Source organism: Lepisosteus oculatus, chromosome 1, assembly GCF_040954835.1.
Source record: "Lepisosteus oculatus isolate fLepOcu1 chromosome 1, fLepOcu1.hap2, whole genome shotgun sequence".
NCBI classification, from domain to species: Eukaryota; Metazoa; Chordata; class Actinopteri; order Semionotiformes; family Lepisosteidae; genus Lepisosteus; species Lepisosteus oculatus.
Window position 1 is genome coordinate 7,193,320 of NC_090696.1, and position 20,978 is coordinate 7,214,297.

The following is a 20,978-nucleotide window of genomic DNA, read 5'->3' on the forward strand; positions in this document are numbered from 1 at the left end:
TAGAAGTTCCTTTAGTCGTAAATACAGCTGTGGGTCTTTTTGGATAAGTCTCTACCAGTTCTGCTTTACAAAGAAAGAAGACTTTTCATATGTTGTTCTTTGCAAACACACTGTCAGCTTGGTTAGGAATCGTTATTGTCTGGCAAATTTTAAGTCTTGCCACAGATACGGTATGCTAGCATATTCTTGTCAGGACTTTAATTGGGCCAAAAATAATTCTCTTCTGTCTTCAAGAATTGAAATAAGGGGAATTTTAGGCAGATCAGATAGTGCTAATCCAGAGTGGAATTTAGCAGGTGGCACTAGCCTTAACACCCCTAATTTTGTGAGCAGCGTCACTGAAACTAACGGCCAAGTAGTTGGACCCTCACCCAAAGTATGGTCCATTATTTATTCTGTTTTAGCTGTTATATAAGTCACATGATTACAGAAACATACCAATTCCTCCTGTGCACGAGAGATTAAGTTAACAAATTGAAATAACAATGTATTCACCTCAAAGCAGTCACGGAATGCCTAATTGAGAGCAGTGTACAGTCGAGCTTCAAATAGGTCACGTTTTGAACTACGGTACTCTAGTCCCTGATGTTCAGGGCTGACTTTTAAAATGAGCTGTGCATGAAGCATAATGATGTCTGCAAATCTGTGTACTGTCTCCTGCACACGTAATGTTTTACATACTACAGAGTACTACTGTTACCAGTAGTAAATGTTATTCATTTCCCTGAAGCAAAGATTAATGAACTTCCTATCGTCTATTATTCAAACTAAATTAACAAAAAGTAAGATGAAAACTACATAATAGTAGGTGCAGTACTCTTTTCTTTCAGAACTCTCTGCCTTAGGAGGATGCATTTTGAAGAATTGTTTCACTACCTCGTTAATGTATTGCTGGCAGGGCAGAACAGGAAATGCACTTTTGTGCTTGAGGTGATTCTTCTTCTTGTTGGTGTACACTGTATGAAATTCTCAGTGTAACTTTGAAAGTGATGATTTCATTATGTTTAGGTAATAAAAATCCCCCCAGATTGTTTTATCACACTTGTGCAAGACAGAGTTCAGGGGTTAATGAAACCATTGAGGGAGGCTGTGCTTGGAAAGATGAAGATGAGCTATAGTATTTCTCTACCAGCACTCTGGTAACAAAAAAGAATAAAGATGCTAATTAAAAGGCATGTTGGAGATCATAAGAATGTAAGAAGGATTATAAACTAGAAGACATTCTAGTTCTAGCAAGTACCAACGAATTGATCCAAGAATCTCATCCAGCTGTTTCTTGAAAGAAACCAGGGTGTTGGCTTCAACAACTTGCCTGGGCAGCTTGTTCCAGACTCCCACAACCCTTTGTGTAAAGAAGAGCCTCCTGTTTCCCTCCCTGCAGGGCCTCCAGCCGGGTGAAGACGGTGTCCCAGGGCTCAGGGGGCTACGACAGCGACAGCGTTGAGATGCACCCCCTGGAAGAGTGTCCCGAAGCCCAGTACTACCACGTGCAGTGCCGCTCGGGAGAGCTGGCCTACGAGCGGGCGGGGGCGTCTCGCAGCTGGGGGCTCAGGAAGCAGGCCATCCAGAACTGGCAGCGGCGGCCCTACCGCAACAGCACGGAGGGGGAGGAGGGCGACGTGTCCGATGTGGGCTCCCGGACCACCGAGTCGGAGGTCGAGGTGTGGGAGCAGGAGCGCAGGGCCTCCTCCGACACCCAGCAGTCCAACTCCCACAAGGCCAGTGGAGGATACCGACTGGGGACAGGTGACCTTTGACCTTCTCACCCTAGCAGGGCCGCATGCAGGTCGTGCTGTTGACGCATTTGTAAAGCCAATGGGAGCAAAGGCCAACATGACGCGAGAAAAACATTACATTATTAATATTATCAAATACATGCTAAAATAAGCTGCCATATTTTGTGAGAAAATCACAGCAATTCGCAGTTTAGCCATAACTAAGAAATTTGATCATTTCATGGAGCAACTCGATTTCTTTAAATATTAAAATACCTTTGAGCATGAGTAAAAAGCTGAATGTTTTTGCAGAATATGAAAATATACAGTACTGCAAATACAGTAGTATACAGTTACCAGTACTTAATGTTATTCGTTACCCTGAAATAAAGCGTAATTAACCTTCTGTTGCCTGTGATTTAAACTAAAACACACTTTTTTTTTCACGCAAGAGCAATTTCTTGAAAATTCTAATCCGAAAATAACTTATCTGAAAAAACTGTGGTCTTGTTATTGTCAACTCTGTCCAAAGCACAGTTGGTTCTTTGAGAATCTGACTAACTAAATTCAGTGACGTGCTCTTTTTGTACAATGAATAATCAACTGATTCCTCTCAATGTGTAATTCATTAGCACTGAAATACATCTAGCATAATGGACTGAGCAAATTGCTCTCGTTAGTACGCAGGGAAAATGGCCTTCAGCCTCTTGATCTTGGAAGGATTCTTGAAGTGCCGCAGATCTCAGTTTGATGCCTCTGGCTGTCACGCTATCTGCTGTTGCTACAAACTATATTAGGGCTACTGAAAATGTGTCCATTCTAACGCATTCCAAATCGTAACATTTTATTCATCCAGCTCATATATTATTTCAATACAAGCTGGCAATGATCAGAGAAAGACATAACTGCAGTATGACCCATCAGGATAATCCTATATATTGAAAAAGCCACCGTTTTGACTTTCCTGTCTAATCTGATTCTGTTTTCTCTTGCAGGAAGTGTTTTCTTAATAAATTAATTTTAATAAATTAAATTATCTCTGCAGGTTATTCTGTAATCCTGCCCAAAGACAATGTCCAATGTAATACGGCCACCCTGGTAGTAAATACAAACATACCAATACTTATTGGAGCCACTGCATGTCACGTAATAGAGGGGTTGGATCCAGTTTTTCATTCTGAATGCTTGGCCCAGTGTTCTGATTTCTAAATTCATTTTATGGCAGTTAGCTGTGACAAAGCAGGTAGAGAGAATTGCAATTACTTGGTAAAGTGCACTCTTGTCTTTTGGCTGAGAGATGTAGTCATCTGACTTGGTGTTATCATATTCTGGGCTGGAAATAAATTGTGGTGGAACCAATTTCCAAATACAAAAGACCTGAAACGTTGTTTGTTTTTTTTTGTTTTAATGTGTGCCACTCCTTGCCAGGCATGCTTGTCTGAAGCCATAAAAGACAAAAGCACATCCTTTACTGTATAAAGTACATTTTTATTTGCACTCAGTCGCTTCTATCTAACTCCATCACTGTTAATACCAGTTTAAGAGGAGATTGAGAAATAGAAACTTTTGATGAATCTTTTAAAGCTAACCATTGCTGTCATCCACTTTTATAGTCCCTCTTGTTAGAAACATGCGTGTTTTACATGAGGGTTTCCTGGTATCATAATAAAATGCAAACTTAATGGGATATCTCATTGGGTCTAAATTAGAACTCTCCTTGTTCCCTTTATTTACAAAACAACCTGACATGCCAGTGTTGTATGCAAAGCTGTTTAGGTTTGTATTTGTCAGAAAAAGCCTTGTATTTCTACCAAATCTATTGAAAGATCACACACTTTGTACCCTCTTTCCTTAATTTCAGTTTAAAACACAACAAAGTAAGCATGTCTTTCCCAGACAGCTCCATCATGTCGAACTTTATTTGTCTTTACATTCTACCTCTGGAATTAGGAGGGGACGAGCATTTTTAGTGACATCACACTGATATCACACTTGAGTGAGGGTGAGTCTGAGTCACTGAAAGTAAGAAGCGGCTGTCCTTTGGTATAGTACACTCTGTCTGCACTTGAGATAGACTATTGAATGTCGATAAAAGTTCAAAGAGTTTGGACGTAAAGGCTGACGCATGTAAACCAGATTGGTGCTGATCTTAGCTGGTAGAAGAAGTATATTAACTCCTGCATATAAAGCAATTTGGGAACTTTATGTACTATATCTTACACTAAATTTGATTAAATCCTCAAGTTACTAAGGAACCTAACTTCTATAATCCTATTATTACATAAGGTTTAATTTGTTTCTGGTGCTGCACTGTGAATGAGCACTTCACTTTAACTGGAATGCATATTTTGCTGTCAATACAAAAGTACTACAACATTTTCCTGCTGGCTGCCAATTGAGTAGAAGGAAAATTGTACTGGTACTTCTGCAATTACAGCAAATATCATAGTAGAACTGAATGGTTTTACTTTAAACACTTGACTGAATTGAAGAAAAAGTGGCAAAATTCTATTTTGCTGTGCAGTTTTAACCATGCGATAACTGGATTATAACAATCAAGATCGCAAATCAAATATCATTATTTTTGTATGTTTCATCCAATGAACAGCTGAAATATATATGTAATTTTGAAAGAATAGTGACTCTATTCAACAGTGGTTATATTTTTAACATCATACTACAGTATTGACCATTAAGTTATGGAGTAACTTATTTGTAACAGTCGTGACTATTTTATTTTCACCTTCTTATTGTTTCACAAAGGAGAGGAGTACCTTTAGCCCAAATTCTTTATTTTTGTGCTTCAGGCTTGCATAGGAACAACTGGGAAGTCACGCCGGTGTTTCTGCACAAATGTGGCATCAGCATGCCACAGTATGTGAGCTTGACAGGAATCTGTTGCGTTAATGAGCTCTGTAGAGAGATCGTAGATGTCAGGGAGAGTTCTTTCCAGACCCTATGCAGACGACACAATCCAGGGCAGAGTGAGGAAACACAGGGAAAAAGGCATGCAGGATACGGGGATGAGAACAGGGGGGGCCTGTCCATGGAGTGCCGGTGGTCGGGGGAGGTGAGGCCGAGGCAAACGATCCAGGGATGAGTCAAACGAGAAATCCAAAACAGAGCAAAAGTCCAAGGCCAGGTGATCTATCTGAGACAGACAATTAAAATCCAGAACTGGGTCGGGACCGGCAGGGGAAACGGGAACGGGAACAGAAACTAAAACCATAACGGAGCCAGGCGCTTCCAGGTCCCGGGCTCGCATGATGCGGAAACCAATGCAGAGCCCGGATAAGCGTCAGCGTCTGGCTTTTAAGGGGGAACTGAAAAAGGGGCTGGAACAGGGAGCAGGTGCGGGAGATGAGACAAACAAGGAAGGGCTGGAGCGCCCTTAAGAGGAGGGGTTTGCAATCGTGATAGTAGACCCACAAGCAATTTTTTCTTGGTGTGACAACAACACTTCCATATGGAAAAAGTATCTGGGGATGCTCTGCTGAAAACTGAGGCGTCTTTCTGTGTCTCACTGTGTACCAGGCCGCTCAGAGACTGGGTACAAGCCATGCCGACATGAGAAAAGCAGCCCTTCAAAGTCAAATGAGGTCATCAGCCCCGAGATTCTGAAAATGAGAGCAGCTCTGTTCTGCATCTTTACCTACCTGGACACCAAGACCCTCCTGAGGGCTGCTGAGGTGTGCAGGGACTGGAAATTTGTTGCTCGTCATCCTGCGGTGTGGACCAGAGTGCTGCTGGAGAATGCCAGGATATCGTCGAAGGTACACCCGTCTTTAAAAGCTGCCTTGAAGATTCTCTTCCCTTTAATCCAAAATGTTTGTAATCACACGGTTTAGATTCGCTAGCTCCCATTTTCTCCTGAGTCTTGCCTTTGTTTCCGTCATTTTCTTTCTCACAGTTACTTCTCTTTCTGGAGATTCTGAACAGACGACAAGCTATTTATCTAGAAAGTATGTAAGAGTATAGTCAACAAGAAGGAAATTGAATCATTTGGAAATGAGACCAAAAATAAGTCTGAACTTTATCATGAAGAATGTGATGAAGTTTCGTCACCTTGATTGACACCAAGAGTAACCATTTCTACAACAGGTCACACTAATGTGACCATCCATAAGGAGATACTCAAAATCTTGTCATTCTACAGTATGTCTAATAATAAGGCACTGCTGACTTTTTGTGTGAATTGACTTTTTTGTATTTTTAAATATGTAGTATTTGGTTCATCCTGCTGTTTTGGCAGCAGTAAAGGACCAGGAAACGATAGCTTACATACATAGGAAACAGACAAAATTGATATACATATTTCAGACTCTTGTTCTGCATTATTTCTGAACTGTTTTAAAACTGACTTTTATCTCCTCATTCTCATACACTGAGGTGTTCTCTTGAGCAGATCAGATTAGATTGATCAGTGATTACAATGATCACTAATTATGTGGGGACTCACAGGAGATTGGGACAGTAAATCTGTGCTCTTTGAATGAGGTCCTCAGATCAATTAACTGCTACCAAACAGGCAAATTGGACCAAATGCTCTTCCTTCATTTGTAACCTTTCTTATGTTCTAACAGTTGGAGGCTATGAAGGGAACAAAACCATTAATTTTCCACAGCTTCCAATGTAAAATGAAATATTCCACAAGTTCAATTAAAAACAAAAAAAAATAAAAGCTTTCCTGCAGTTTGCTGGTTCTGCAATTACAATGGTAATGAGCCAAGCCCTATGCAGCTATTAAATAAAGGTTACATGTTTTTAACTGGATCCCTGAGCTTTTTCATGATTAGAGTTTGTTTCTCGATTGAAGCTCAACAGTGATAGAGTTGCAAGCTCCTTCATTTCTAAATGTTACAGAACTAACGAAAGGCAAGAACCTAAGACTCCTCATCATAAAACCAACAGCACTACAGAATAAGTACCTGTGAGTTTCTCCATTGTATTACACTTAGGAATCACTTTCATTTAGATATGCATTCTTTTCATGTCTGGCAGTGAAATGCCTTTTTTTCTTCGCAAAACAAAGCCACTTTTCTGTTGTCTGCTGGGGTTGGAAAAGAGCCTTCTTGCTATTTTAATGTATTAGTTCTTTCCCTCACTGCTGTAACCCCGTGTGTAGTTGTCCCTGGCATGGTAACTGACCACTGACGCACTGACCACTGACCACTGACCACTGACCTGGCGCCTCTGCCTGCAGTTCATGACCACGCTGGCTCAGTGGTGCACGCAGACACACTCCCTCATCCTGCAGAACCTGAAGCCGCGGCCCAGGGGGAAGAAGGAAACCAAGGAGGAGTATCTGAAAAGCACACGGTAAGCTTCCTGGCTCCTGCAAAGGGTTTTTTTACACACAGTACAATTTCTTGCATTAGGAATTTGTCTTTTCGCATACCCCAGCTTGCTCTCCATGAGACACACAGACAGGGAGAGAAAATGGGGTCAGTGCGCAGGCAGCTGGGGTCCAACAGAGTAGGATTCCTCTGCCGACAACGGGATTTTAACTGACATCCTTCCAGCCACAGGCGCAGATCCTTAGCCACAGACCCACCGCTCCCCCCCAGTCCCTGTGATCAACCTGCAGCATGACATGCCCAGTCCAGTCCCCATGACCCTGGTGTTTCCGGGTTGTTTTTCCAGCTAAGAGCTCAGTTTCTTATATAAACCCTTAACCCAAAGTTCTGTGAAGCAGTGGGAACTTTTTTAAAGAACTCTTACTGCTTTCCAATTTAGGTTATCTAACATATAGATTTAGATTCCCTCACATTTATGTAACGATTATATATTACAATTGGGATTTGAACCCACACCTTCTGATTACAAGTCCAGAACCCTAACCGCTTGTGGTTAGCTCTTATGCTGTTGGATTATGTTTTTTTCGTCGAACTTGAAGTCTTTCAATGTATCAGGATGAGAAAATGCCAGATCAACCTTTTGTTGAGTTATGCGTTACAAGTTTCGACATTGAGAGCTCGTCTGCTTCCGAGAACACGTCTCTGTGCTGGAGAACAAAGCCCGTTCCTTCGGACCGTTAAACGGCTGTGAGCGATAAGAAAGAAACTTGTACAGGTTAAAAAGTACAAGTTATGCAAATAAATCTGATGGTGCGTGTCAGTAGTTTTTTCATTTTATTGTACTCTTTCGCCTTATTTCACAATTGTTATCCAACCCCCCCTAATATCATCGTGTTGTACAGTCATGCCCAATTAATTAAAGAATGCAAATTGCTAAGATGTGTCTGTCTGAGTGATGACTGAATCCCTGGCAGGGGTTTGATATGGTTGGTGTCAGTGAGGTGGCTAATGAGGTCACTGCGATTTGAAAGAAAAGCTGATTAAAAAACAATTACATTATTGTTTGGGAGAATGTGCTGGTAGATGAAAACCCCGACTGGCCTCAGCTGTCAAGCCAGTAAAACGTTTTCTCCATCTGATAGCAGGCGTGCTCTTTCTCACCCCATGGTACTCGTGTCTCCAAGCTCTAGGGGATTACTGTTGCTCCATTAAACAATTACCATCGCGTCACACTGTTCCAGCATGAGTCACTGTTTTGGTTTTCATGGGTCCCGTTTTGAACTTTCAACAGCACAGCGAAGCAAACAGCGTTCACGTCAGTCCCAGCCGGTCAAAGGGAATAATGCACTCCTCCCCCTCCCTCCACCTGACCGCCCCAATCCCTTTGAGTTAGTCCGTTTAAAACAGATGCTGTCCAGCATGTGACAGAGAAAGGTCATCGTCAAGCAGTCTGGACATGAATTCGCGTTATGTTAACCTCTATGACACTTAAATCCAGGGAGCCTGAAATGTAACTCCAGCTCTTCAGGGTGCTTCTAAAATATGCATTTCAGAAATGATTCCCAAGTGTAAAGGAGACAATTAAATGTTTTGCCCTATATAATCCAATTGTTAAAGACGCGTTCTTATAAATCTGGTTTCCGTCAATGAGACCAAAAACACAACAAGAAAACACTTAATTTCTTTTTCCCTAAACTTAATTAGTATTTTGTTTTCGGCAGACCTCTAGAAATGCATCTACTGAGAAGTGAGCAGATGCTAGTAGAAGAAGATCACTTTCTTATCCATATACAACTTCTTGTATTAGGAGTATGTCTTTTCGCATACCCCAACTTGTTTTCCATGAGACACACAGACAGGGAGAGAAGCTTGGGGTCAGAGCACAGGGTCAGCCATTTATATGGTGTCCCTGGAGCAGCTGGGGTTTAATGGCCTTGCTCAGGGGCCCAACGAAGCAGCAACCTTCCAGCCACAGGCGCAGATCCTTAGCCACAGCTGCACTGTAGCGCTGTAGGGCTGAAATCAGGTGCTCTGCTTTAACTCTCAATCCCCGGAGTTAAATGTCCGGCTCGTGCTGCCCTGATGGACCCTTTCACAGCGAAGAAAGTCTGTTCCTGCTCTCCTGGTCTCTACGTAAGGACCTAGGATTTCTCACACTCATGGAAAGTGGTCCTTTTCTATCCCAGTGCGCTCACGATTGGCAGCACAGGGACATGACAGTTTATGCTGCACCTCACTGCTCTTGGGTCCTGGGTTCAGAGTTTGGACTAGGGCTCTGTGTTGGTTTGTGGGTGTCAGTCCTGTCTTTTGTAACTGCATGTAACATTAGTTGCTGGAGCTGCTGAAGCAAGCCAGCTAGCTTTATTTTATCTTGGCATGACTTTTGGGGAAGGCTAAATGAACAGATCCCAGCAATACTTTCCACAATGTAATATTGCTGTGCTGGATATGCACGCAGTATTTACACGTCCCACTTCAATCCCGTTTGCTCCCACCTCCCAAAAACATGCCGGCCGGGATTAATGAACTATCCTAAGTTGGCGCCTTTTCTGTGGTGGTCCAATGTACTGGCTGTGCCTTCAGGCTGTTAGGGCCCACCCATTCACCCTGTGCGAGCAGCATGGGCACTAGGTCCTAGTGACTCTAACTTCGACAAGCACTTTTCTGATAATGGATGAATGGATATTCCTATACTTGGTTTAATTGTGCTGAGTTAGTGTCCCAGGTCACTATTGGACAATGAGCTGTTGCATCAATCATGTAGGTGTTTGTAACATAATTGTACCACAAAACAGAAACCAGGATTAATGGAGCAACAGATTAAGGATAAGTGATAATGGCAAGTCACTTACTATAAGTGAACCTTATTGAGAGGGTTCATTGAAATTATGAAGTTGCAGTTAAGAAAGGAAAACTAGGTTTTAACCACAAATAGAATAAAAATTCAGTTTTTCCCCCAAGGGTGACTAAAAGCTCTCCTTCCTAAAAACATGCTACCATAAATGCTCACATAATCTGCTAGAGAAGGTAAAAGGGTACAATAATGAAGATAAAAAAGCTTTATATTAAGATAAAGAGGGTGGCTTTTAACTGAGGTGAGATGATGGTGTTACTTTGCTAGCAGTCATCAAATCAATTATTGTATTTGTAAGCCTTAAAGGTCTACAGAGTATGAAATGAAATTAATTTAAACGAACAAGTAAAGGTTTATTACACGCTGAAAAGAGAAGAAAAGAAACAACATTTCGGGTGTGGAGCCTTCTTTGGCTGTCTCTGCCGAAACGCAATGTTTCTTTTCTTCTCTCTTCAGCAGGGAATAAACCTTGATCCTCTGCAGCCCATGCATGCTGACACAGCCACCTACAGTACTTGAACTAATTTAAATGAAGTTAATTTCAGACGTGTGCTAACAAGCTAAGCATATTCATTTAAAACAAAACAAAAACAAATGGAAGAGCATATTATTGTGGTTCGTTTCGGGATTTGAAATTAAACAATCTCATTTTAGCCAATTAATGACATCTCGCAAATGCACTAAACTACAATTACAGGTGTACATCAGATTTCTAATCTGACCTGAGGCACGCATTTCAAATGCTGTACAGTCTGAGACTGTACATCATTTTTACCTCCAGTAGGTCTGTGTGTGTTAAGAGCAGATTCCCAGAATGCTCTGAGGTCATGTCCTGTGTAACCAGTGTCTGTTCCTCTGTCTCCTGCGCAGGGGCTGTCTGGAGGTGGGGCTGGAGGCGCTCCTGAAGGCAGCGGCAGGAAACCTGCTGATCCTCAAGGTGTCTCACTGCCCCAACATCCTGACAGACCGCTCCCTCTGGTTGGCCAGCTGCTACTGCCGCGCCCTGCAGGCCGTAACCTACAGGTTAGAGGAAAGGCCAGGAGCTGTAGACGCGATTGCAAATGCTGCCATCTGGTGGACAGGAAGAGAAGCTACAGCTATGACAATCTGCGGTTCAGTCTGGGGGGGATAAACGTTTTTTTAACTCCTTATGGGAATGACACGTGTTTAGTATCATGTCCAAATTCAAACACTGTCGTATCAAATGTGTAGAAACCAATTAAGACAGAGTGGCTTCTCCAAGTATATTTACAATAAAGATCCTGTAGTAAATTATGATGTGCTTGAAAGAATTCTTAGTAAATTGTGTAGAACCATCAGTGGTTTCTAATGTGTTACTCAAATCCGTTTTTAAGTGAACACTTTATGTGAACTCTACATTTTCTATAGTAGATAATATGAAATATCCATGTCAGGGGACCTGCTATGCAGACTTCACTCTATCTAAACACAAGTTTGTATTTAATCTGTTTCTTATACTGGGATTTGGAATGTTGTGAACAAATTGAATATACTAAAAGGAAAGAAATTGTATCTTTATAACCTTTTTAATGTGTCGAATTACTGAAACAACTGTTATTGACTTTTACGTATTTATTTTCAGGTAAAACACAAATTAAAATATAATGGCATATAACACCTCATCACTAGGACGATATGACATCCCAGTTTGTTTCAGTCAATTTTGGACTCTAAAATATTCAATTCTAGGCACAGGAATATCCACTAATGTGACTGACCTGACATTATTGTTTCTTCTTTGTTTTCAGTTAGTTCCATTGTACAGAAACAAAAAACACACAGCTAGGTCAATGACATGTTTGTAATGTTTAGGAGTGCCACAGATCCTGTTGGCCAGGAAGTGATCTGGGCACTTGGAGCAGGCTGCAGAGACATCATCTCCCTCCAGGTGGCGCCACTTCATCCATGGTGAGGAGCTGCATGCAGGGAAGCAAAACACGCACACAGCATACATAAAACATAAAACGTAAAGCAGAATCTCCCTTTTGATTCTTTAAAAAATCCTTGTTTATTTCAGTGCATTTTTCCAGATTTTTAAAATAAATTATAAATGTTCAATTGTATAGTATTTCTTTGTTTTTACTTCATTTATGAAGTTAAGGTATTTGCCTCCTAGACAGTGTTGGAGGATTACTTTTAGAAACGACCGAGAAGTTGGGGGAAAGTAAATGAGTACAGTGATACACATAGTGTCTAGTGTGTGTATAGTTACCGTTAAAGCAACTTCCTCCAGTGTCTTGGCAATTTTAAAATGTAACCCTTTACACAAGTAACTTCTGTTTGTAATGGATTACTTACTAAAACTACTGTGAATATCCCTGACACTGCCTTTGGAATGAACTGGACAAACTAAGGCCCATGTCAAATCCTATCTTGGAGCCATCAGCCAGTCCCACAGTTGTTTGGGACTGCTGTTTTCTGGCAGATTTAATTTGATAGAAGCAAGGAGATGTTTGTAAACAAAATGCCACCATTAAACATGGGGTTCATAAAGTGCAACTGGTGGGTGGCAAGCTTTGCTTGGTCTCAGCTTGAGCATTCCAGCTAGATTTAAAGTCTGTTACGTATACGCTACTGAGCAGGTTTTCTCGTATCAGGCCAAGGAGGCCAAAGTAAATCAATCTCTTTAAAATAAACAGCAGGAACAGAACAATGTCTTTGGTTAGAATTTTCAAGCCTCACATTATTCCTTTCAAAATGTCTTTCAATGCAACAGCATGAGCTTTTGTAATGGTGTGTGCTACCTGTTTGGCCTGATGTGCTTGATCTATACAGAGGACACTATTTGCATGCTTAATTAGAAAATGAACATTAAAAATATATGGCAATTAATCTGCAGTTCCTAGTAAGAGAAGCTAAAAGGAAGCATTTTTTAGTAATATTCAAAACATTTCTTCTTTAATCAGTCTAGTGCAGCTATTTAGTGGCATTGAGTTCATACAGTGTATGATGTACAGAACCTTCTGATAATGTTTTGGCAATATTAATACCAAAATACATCCATACAAAGGGCGAGAGAACTGAACTAAGTAATTATAGACCAGCAAGTCTGTTTTCTGTTACATGTAAGATAATGGAAATGATTATCCAGTAAGAACTAAACTAGAGGCTTACCAACAGTATGTGGAAAAAATATCTAAGTAAAGAGTCAGTGCGGATTTAAAACAGTAATGGAAACACATAGGTCTCATGACGGGACGTATTTAGATTTTCAGGTTTTTGATAACACTCCTCATAAATGATGAATTTTGCCCCAGTAGTCTTACACACTATTGCAATGTCAGCATTTTCCATGCTGTTTCAAAAAGTGGCTTTATGGTGTGTCTGCAGAAGGGGGTCTGAGTGGATTCTCTTGTCACTTTTGCCTGTTCCTGTCTCCAGTCAACAGCCAGCTCGGTTTAGTAACCGCTGCCTGCAGACCATTGGACGATGCTGGCCACACCTCCGTGCCCTGGGCGTGGGCGGGGCTGGATGCGGCATTCAGGGCCTGGCATCACTAGGTGAGTCAGACTGGCATCATTTCACGCCTCCGTTCTGTCTGGCTTTGGAAGATGAAAGTGATCTGAAAAACTGCTCGCACTTCAGTTTGCTTGTTCCATCAGCAACACGTTAAAGAGCTTTTTAGTCTCAGGTGGTACAAGCTGGATACTTTTACCAAAAGTTGCTGCCAAACAAACAAGGAGAGACAGATGCCCCCTCTATAATGTAATATGCTCAATAAATGTTAAATGTTTAATATGTTCTTATGCTAGATCCCATTAGATACGCCAGCCAGGCTATGATGATTAGCAGCTGATTTTGATCAGTTAATAAAACAAAAAGGAAGATTAACAACATGTATCTCCAGGCAATCTTGAGATGAGGCAATAAAATCAAAATAATGTCAGTGCCAAAAGGAAACTTACAGACGTTAAAGTGCACATTTGACAGGGCCATTACCTGCAAGGCAACCAAAAATGATTTGTTTGCTCCCAGATTGTTCTTTATTAAAAGACAGATAATTTTGTGAAAGCTATAAAGCTAAGAGCCCTGTTTCATCATCTGCATTATCCCACCTAAAGCACAAGTGAGTGATGGATAAATTGTAATACTGCACCTTTGCTCTTCTCAAGAGCACCACAGGGGGGTTGCAGGACATCAGTGGGGTTAATGACAGTATAATGAGGTACAGCTATGTTTGCACACTTGTGCTGTCGTTTTCTGTGCAATTTCGCATGAGATGTCAACAGGTCCACCTTGGTGCCTTTTAAAAAATGTGCAATTCTATCAGCTGTGCATCTGGTAAATGGCGGGTGAACTGAGCATTCATACTGAATTCTGTGTAAAGAGAGGATAAAAAAATAAATCTTTTTTTTAATAAAGACCTCATTCAGTTCTTAGCAGAAAGAGATGATGGTAATTTGTGTAGACTGGGAGACATCTAGCTCATTGGACACAGAAAAGGAAATGGAGACAAGGAAACTTGCACAATAGGAAATGACTTGCTGCTGGTGAATTATAGCTTGTTAAAAATTGTAGGATATTACATTTTTAGTCCTTGTCAAAGACTGTTATGTAACTGATGGAAAATCCTGTGTCTTCTGTTTTTGTGTTTGAAATTACTTTTCAGTCAATCTGCTCAATGTCTATAAGGGTGGGTTTTGTGTGAAAAAAATAAAGATTGTGTCATTACCGAAATAGAAAATAACCACGTTAAGGACGTGTTTAAATTTCCAACATCCAGTGAAAACTGTTTGGGTTATCAAACAAGGTATGGAACAAGCTGCTCTTCCATGTTGTTGAAGACATTACACATTACACACAGTTGGATGAGATCCTCAGATCCATTAGCTACTAACTCGGGCTGAATGGCCTCTTCTTATTTGTAGCTGTTCTGATGAAGGGAAATAGGATATTTTAATGTAACCCCAAGCAATCGCTCGTGTTGTACATTTGAATTTCCTCCACAGCCTTTACCTGCTTTTTTTATTTTTCATCTGGTGGTGTAGTGGCTGACACTGATCAGGGAAGCAAAGCATCGATGAGTTCTTTGGTAGAAAAAGGCAGCTCAGTTCAGTATATTGTCAAATGCACAAGTCCAATGACATGCTTACTTGTATGTATGCTCCAATACAAAAGACATTCAAGGAATCGCCAAAAACAGAAACACAGAACAGTAGCAGCAATAACAACACATTAAACAACACACAGTACAACTTAAAAAAAGATCAGTGTGCGCCAGTGGTAGGGGTAGAGTTCAGTAATCTGACTGCTGGTGTGAAGAAACTCATTTTTTATTCAAGGTACCTTGAAGGGAAACGCTAAGTTAAAAAGCCAATAATGTTGTGTAACATATAGCATGTAATAATATATAAGTTACTCAACCGATACACTGGTCTTTGGAAAGTGGTTGCACTGTGCCGTAGCTATATTTTATGCTACATATTTTTTTGGTGCTGTGCAGACAGGACTTCTTTCTTGTTTCTTAATGCTGCTACTCCTGAGGCAAGTAAATCAAACGCCGTTACTTGATGATATATGAATCAAATACACAGTGTCAATACATTTTACAGAAGACAAACAGGAGGGATAGTTAGATGCAGTTTAAGGGGTGGCGTGTCTGGTTCTGTATTGCCCTTTTTTTCTTTCTCACTAAATTGCATGGTTAAAAGCACGACTCTATTCCAGGTGTGGTTTGACGTTGCTCCTCCTGGGCACTGACCTCGTCTCCTGAGCGTGTCGGGGGCCCATAGCTCAAAAACCCGTCCCCGCCCTTCCAGCCCCGGCAGTAACTTCTGTTGCCGTGGTCGGAGGAGTGTCTGTTGCGTAGTCACACAGGGGGCGCTGTCGGCCTTCTGGACATCGGGGTTTGGACTGATGGCGTGGGGCTCCTCATCGCACTTCCCCCATGCCTGCTGTACCCGCTGTGGAGGAGGCTGCGCTGTTCGGTCGTTCCTTGCTCTAACTGTTCGGCTTTTGCCTTCCAGCCCGGAACTGCATGCGCCTGCAGGTGCTGGAGCTGGACCACGTGAGTGAGGTCAACCAGGAGGTGGCGGCGGAGGTGTGCCGAGAGGGGCTGAAGGGCCTGGAGATGCTGGTCCTCACCTCCACCCCCGTCACGCCCAAAGCTCTGCTGCACTTCAACAGTGAGTACAGCGCCCCTCGTCCCCCGCCAGGGGCCCGAGGAGCCCGTGGGCACAGTCCGTTTCGACCACCGAGAACGTTCGGGGCTTGTTTTTTTACTTGGGCGTGTCTGCCGTGAATGTTTTTAAAAAACCTATTTCAAAACAAAGCGTTCTGTCCCTGATAGAAATACTGTAGTTATATCATTTTCGTGGCAGCAGTTTGACTCAAAGGCAGTACATTTTGAAGAGGTGTGAATCCAAACTCACATCAGGAGATGGTTAGTGTTTAAATAATGTAATAAAGTCACATTATATAATTATTTTGATTAGGACGTAAGTTTGAAAGTAAGTTGCTCTCCTCTGTTTTTAAAGGGATTTGTGTGGTTATTTTAAAAAAATGATCAAAAAATTTCCAAGCTATTCTTTTTAATCTCCTAAATGATTGCAGTTGTCTATTGCACAAATGAAGAAGTAATAGGTTTATTCCATGCTGAAAAGAGAAGAAAGAAAACACAAACCCTTCTTCGGGTGTGAATATATGGAGTAAACCTACAGTATTACTTGTTCCTTTGCAGCCTACGCATGCTGAAGCAGCTACCCACCTGAACGATTGCACAAATGGCTGACTTTGTAACTATTACTGTCAGTTATTCTTCAGCACTCAAATTACAGAAATAAAACTGGACGCTTCGCTCAAGAGTAATGCAAGAAATCTGTTTTTTGTTTTGACCCATCCTATAAACTAAACCTTTAGCAGTTGTTCTGTTAGATGCACATTTGGAGTTACACTTTTTATGCGCTGCACATCAGATGAAACTCATCACTTCTCGGTGCAACACATTCACAGTTAAATAATAAGAAAATAATTTCCGATCACTGGATGCACTGACATTTTATTGAACAATACTTGTCACGATTATAGTCCCCCCCCCTTAAGGGTGCTCCAGCCCTTTCACGTGAGACTTTATTCTATGCACCTGCTCCCTATTCCCAGCCCACCTTAAAAGCCAGGCGCTGACGCTCATCCGGGCTCTGCATCTGATTTCCATATCGTGCGAGTCCAGGATCTGGAAGCGCCTGGTCCCGTTAAGGTTTTAACCCCTGTTCCTGTTCCTTGTCTGCCGGTTCCGACCCGGCCTTTGTGTTTTTAATTTCTTGTTCTGATGGATCTTCTGGTTTTGAACTTACCCTTGTGTTTTGGATATTCCCTAAGGACTTCTCTTTTGGATTGTTCGCCTCGGCCACACCTCCCCCGTGCACCAGCGCACCTTGGACACGCCCCCCTGTCTTCAGACCCATTTTCCTGCATGACGTTTCCCTAGTGTTTCCCCACTCCGTCGGATTGTGTCGTCCGCATAGGGTCCGGAAAGAACTGTCCGTTACATACTGTACATGACATAACTAAATGGATCATGCTGATTAAAATTTCTTATCAGTATGGTTTATTTACAGGGGACTGTGAATGTTGCAGGCTAGTACTGTGTCTTGACCACCATTGGAAGCAGTAAAACCTGCACAGCACATCCCTGCCACATGTTTTGCACGTTGCACATGCTGTCTTTTGGGATTCTGTCCCCTGTTTCAATAATAGCTTGAACAAGTACGTCCCTAGTCTCTGAGTCCTAGATGACACGTCATAATAATTCACCACAAGCATGTTAAATTGGGCTCAAGTCAGGTCTGCTCAAGCCCTATATTCTGTACAAGCTCTACTCTGCTTCTACGACGTGACTCGCAAGAGAAAGAACATGCGCAGCTGGGCTGGAATAAGTATGAGCCCACAGGAGTGGCAGCAGTTGAGTTCCCAGGACATATTCGATGTAACACCTTGCTGTCACCACTGATCACCACAAATGGAGCTCTGTAGTGAACTGACACTCCAACCCAGACCATCACACTTGGCTACCCTGGTCAGCTGAACTCTTCTACACAACAGTTATAAATTGTAGAGGGCCTGACTCTACTGCTGGCCAGTTCACCAGTACTGTTGCTCGCACCACCTCATTCCTTTATGATGATCAATGCTGTTGGGCATGAGACCGAGACCTGTGTTTAAGCCTGCAGATGATGAGTGGTCAGGTGCTTCCACACAGATAAATTGCTGATTCATGGATTATTGTGACCTGGTGATTCTGATACAGTAATTACTAAGGCAAAACAATAATGAAGATGGAGCTGGATGATGTTCTGACCCTGGTTAGGTGTCCTGATTAGTGTTCTCCAAGATTATCACCTACTGTATCAATGACAATGTGTTTGGCTCTTGTCAGTTGTGAGTGTGGTGACCATGAATTCTGCAGACAAATAACTTGTCCATTGTCCAATATACCGCTGATACAAAGGTATTCACTTAATACACAGGGCATATTGCTGCCTGTGCTTTCTGTGTTTTTCTTGAGTTCTCACTAGGCTTGATGTTCAAAAGGTTAAATCAGCTCTTTCACAACTTCTGTAATTTAGAGCATGTATTTGAAATGTATTGTGAATCAGGCATGGATGATCAATTAATCAAAAAAAATGTCATTAGCTTTTAATCAATAGCCAAAATCCATGTAGTCTGTTTTTCTAAAACACAATACTGGATATATTATATGCTGACCTCAAAATCAAATCCCTGCTTCTGTAAACTACAGGTGTTTGTTGCAACCTAAAGTCGATTGTGGTGCAGATTGGGATAGTGGATTATTTTGAAGACCCCAATAGCCCAGAAGCCAGGAAGCTTTTTGATGAGATGGTGAACAAACTACAAGTAAGACTTATGCTACTTAAATTTCTTTTCTTTTACATTTTTGCTCAGAGACAATGTAAACTGTGATTTATTTACTCTGAAGGTTCTCCTGTGGATTTAAAATAATGCAGTAGCAGGGACCAGTGTGAAAGAAAGTATACAGCATTGTCCATAATGACGGTAAATGAAGGCAGGTCATAATTTAGGTACTGTAGCTGGTAGATTCACAATACTCCTGCTTCTCACTGAACATACAACTGGATATGTGCTTCCGAGGAATTTTAGCTTCTGATTTGAAAGAGGGTACAGATCCTACAGTGCTGTATCCTACACCAGGTTTCAGCCTAGTTTTTAAGAATGCTTTTGAACTTTTTGCTTTTATGAAAATAACATGCAACATTTAATTGAGCATTAACTGCTGTTTAGAACAGATGAGCTTTCAGCAAAGCCCTTATCATCAATTAAATGGTAAAAGAAGAGCAGCAAGACGGTGTGAAAAAGCATAGAAGCTAGTCTTTTTTCTATCTGATTCTTGCTAACTTTGACATGACTGTGGCTCCAGTTAAACCATTTCGGCTCCAATGAGTGACCAATGAATGCTTTTGCTTCTACTGTCTGTCTCTTGAGTGTGCTCCAGCCATAAACTGTTTATCCAGATGATGGTGCTAGCAGGTAATGCAAAATATATTTCCAAATCTGGTTTTATGTACTGTACATTTGCCGAATGGAAGATTTTGAAGATGCTGGTATTTAATTTAAAAACCAAAACAAATCCCTACACTGTAGTCATGCTAATCCAAACATATTTAAATAAGCACAGCAGCGCCATCTGTGGACTTTGCCTCAGTACTACAGTAACGTTTGAGATCTGTATGAAACACTGGCAGAAGAGCAAATAATTGGAAGCCAAATTTCTTAAGGTAAAGCACGTGACTGTCAGTGTATTTTTCTTTTCAACCACACCTATGCACTGCTACGGATTACAGATCTGGTATCCTTCAAAACGAATTTTGTTCTGAGATGCTGAAGATAGCTAAGGCTAGAAACAAAAAAATTAAACCCAGATGTGAAAATCAATAACAACAGTCTATTTAAGGTGATTGACTGGGTTATGTATTTAATATTATTAATTACTTGATGTCTCCTTTATGCATGCAATAAAGGGTTTTAGGAGTCCATCACAGCTGTGCAGTGTAGTTGTGAGAGTGGTCAAGGCAGTGGGACAAGTGCAGACAACAAGAGAGGAAGCAATCTAGATGGAGTGTAGACACATACAGTATGTAATATTTCTGTTCTTACAAACTAGGCTTCAGGTGGTGTGTGCCTTTCTATCAAGGAAATACAAAAACCTTTGGACCCCTATCACCCCTATTTTTCCGTCATAAGGGTAATAACGTTTTGTGTGAAAGAGACATAACTTAAAGATTAGTGTAGGTTTAGCCACAGATCTGGATGTTATACTGTACCTCACCGTGGCAAACAGTAGAGAGAGTTACTGTAAGTTCATGTCATGGTTGGTTTGTTTTAAAACGTAGTGGTAAGCTGCCTTCATTTGTGGTAGATATCTACATATGTGAAAAGAGAACACTGTCTTGAATTCCAGAGTAGCTGAGCAACATATCAGTCTCTGGACCTCTGAATCCAGTAGACATTAACTTATGTTCCTTAACCATCATTTTCTCATAGTCTCTCTCAAGTGCAGAACCAAGCATAGTGATGTGTGATTTAAGTAAATTCATATCGTGCCCGGTGATGCCCACATGAGCAATTTGGCAAGTCAGAAAAACATGAAGAAGGGCCATGCATTTAAAACCATAGGTATAAAGGCCATCATTAGTGGATAGATTATGGAGATGTAGGGGCCCTTTCTGTTAGTGGGGTGTTTAACTGCATAGGGCAGTTAAAACAGGAAAGTTAAGCTCTTCATTCACTGTGTTGAGCTTCTAAGGGAAACCCACCAATCGACACTCACATACTGAGAAAACTGTTACAGGTTCTTGGAGTGCACTGTCTGCAGGGTGCATCATCTTTGAAATTCTCCCCTTATGCTAGAGGCTTGAAGCGTTTCTGAATGTGAACTTCACTAGTGCCATTCATTATTTATCTAACAGGAGAAAAACCACATTGAAAAGATTTTTCCCTGAAGTGTCTTCTTCCATTTATATTGCACTGGACGAAGTGGCACATTCCCATACAAATCTTGTCAAGAACAGAAATACCTGGGAGCTGATCTTTTCAATCCAGTCCATTCTAGGATAT

General features: G+C 41.4%; 1 protein-coding gene across 1 annotated transcript in view; it reads left to right on the top strand.

Annotated features, from left to right (window-relative positions):
- fbxo41 (F-box protein 41) overlaps positions 1-20,978 on the top strand; it is a 92,820-nt gene that overhangs the window by 57,517 nt on the left and 14,325 nt on the right. Inside the window, exons 5-12 of the mRNA XM_069191732.1 lie at positions 1,382-1,746; positions 5,250-5,488; positions 6,919-7,034; positions 10,737-10,889; positions 11,700-11,795; positions 13,269-13,387; positions 15,854-16,012; positions 18,625-18,740. Of these exons, the coding sequence (XP_069047833.1) occupies positions 1,382-1,746; positions 5,250-5,488; positions 6,919-7,034; positions 10,737-10,889; positions 11,700-11,795; positions 13,269-13,387; positions 15,854-16,012; positions 18,625-18,740 (1,363 nt within the window). The remainder of the gene's footprint in view (positions 1-1,381; positions 1,747-5,249; positions 5,489-6,918; positions 7,035-10,736; positions 10,890-11,699; positions 11,796-13,268; positions 13,388-15,853; positions 16,013-18,624; positions 18,741-20,978) is intronic.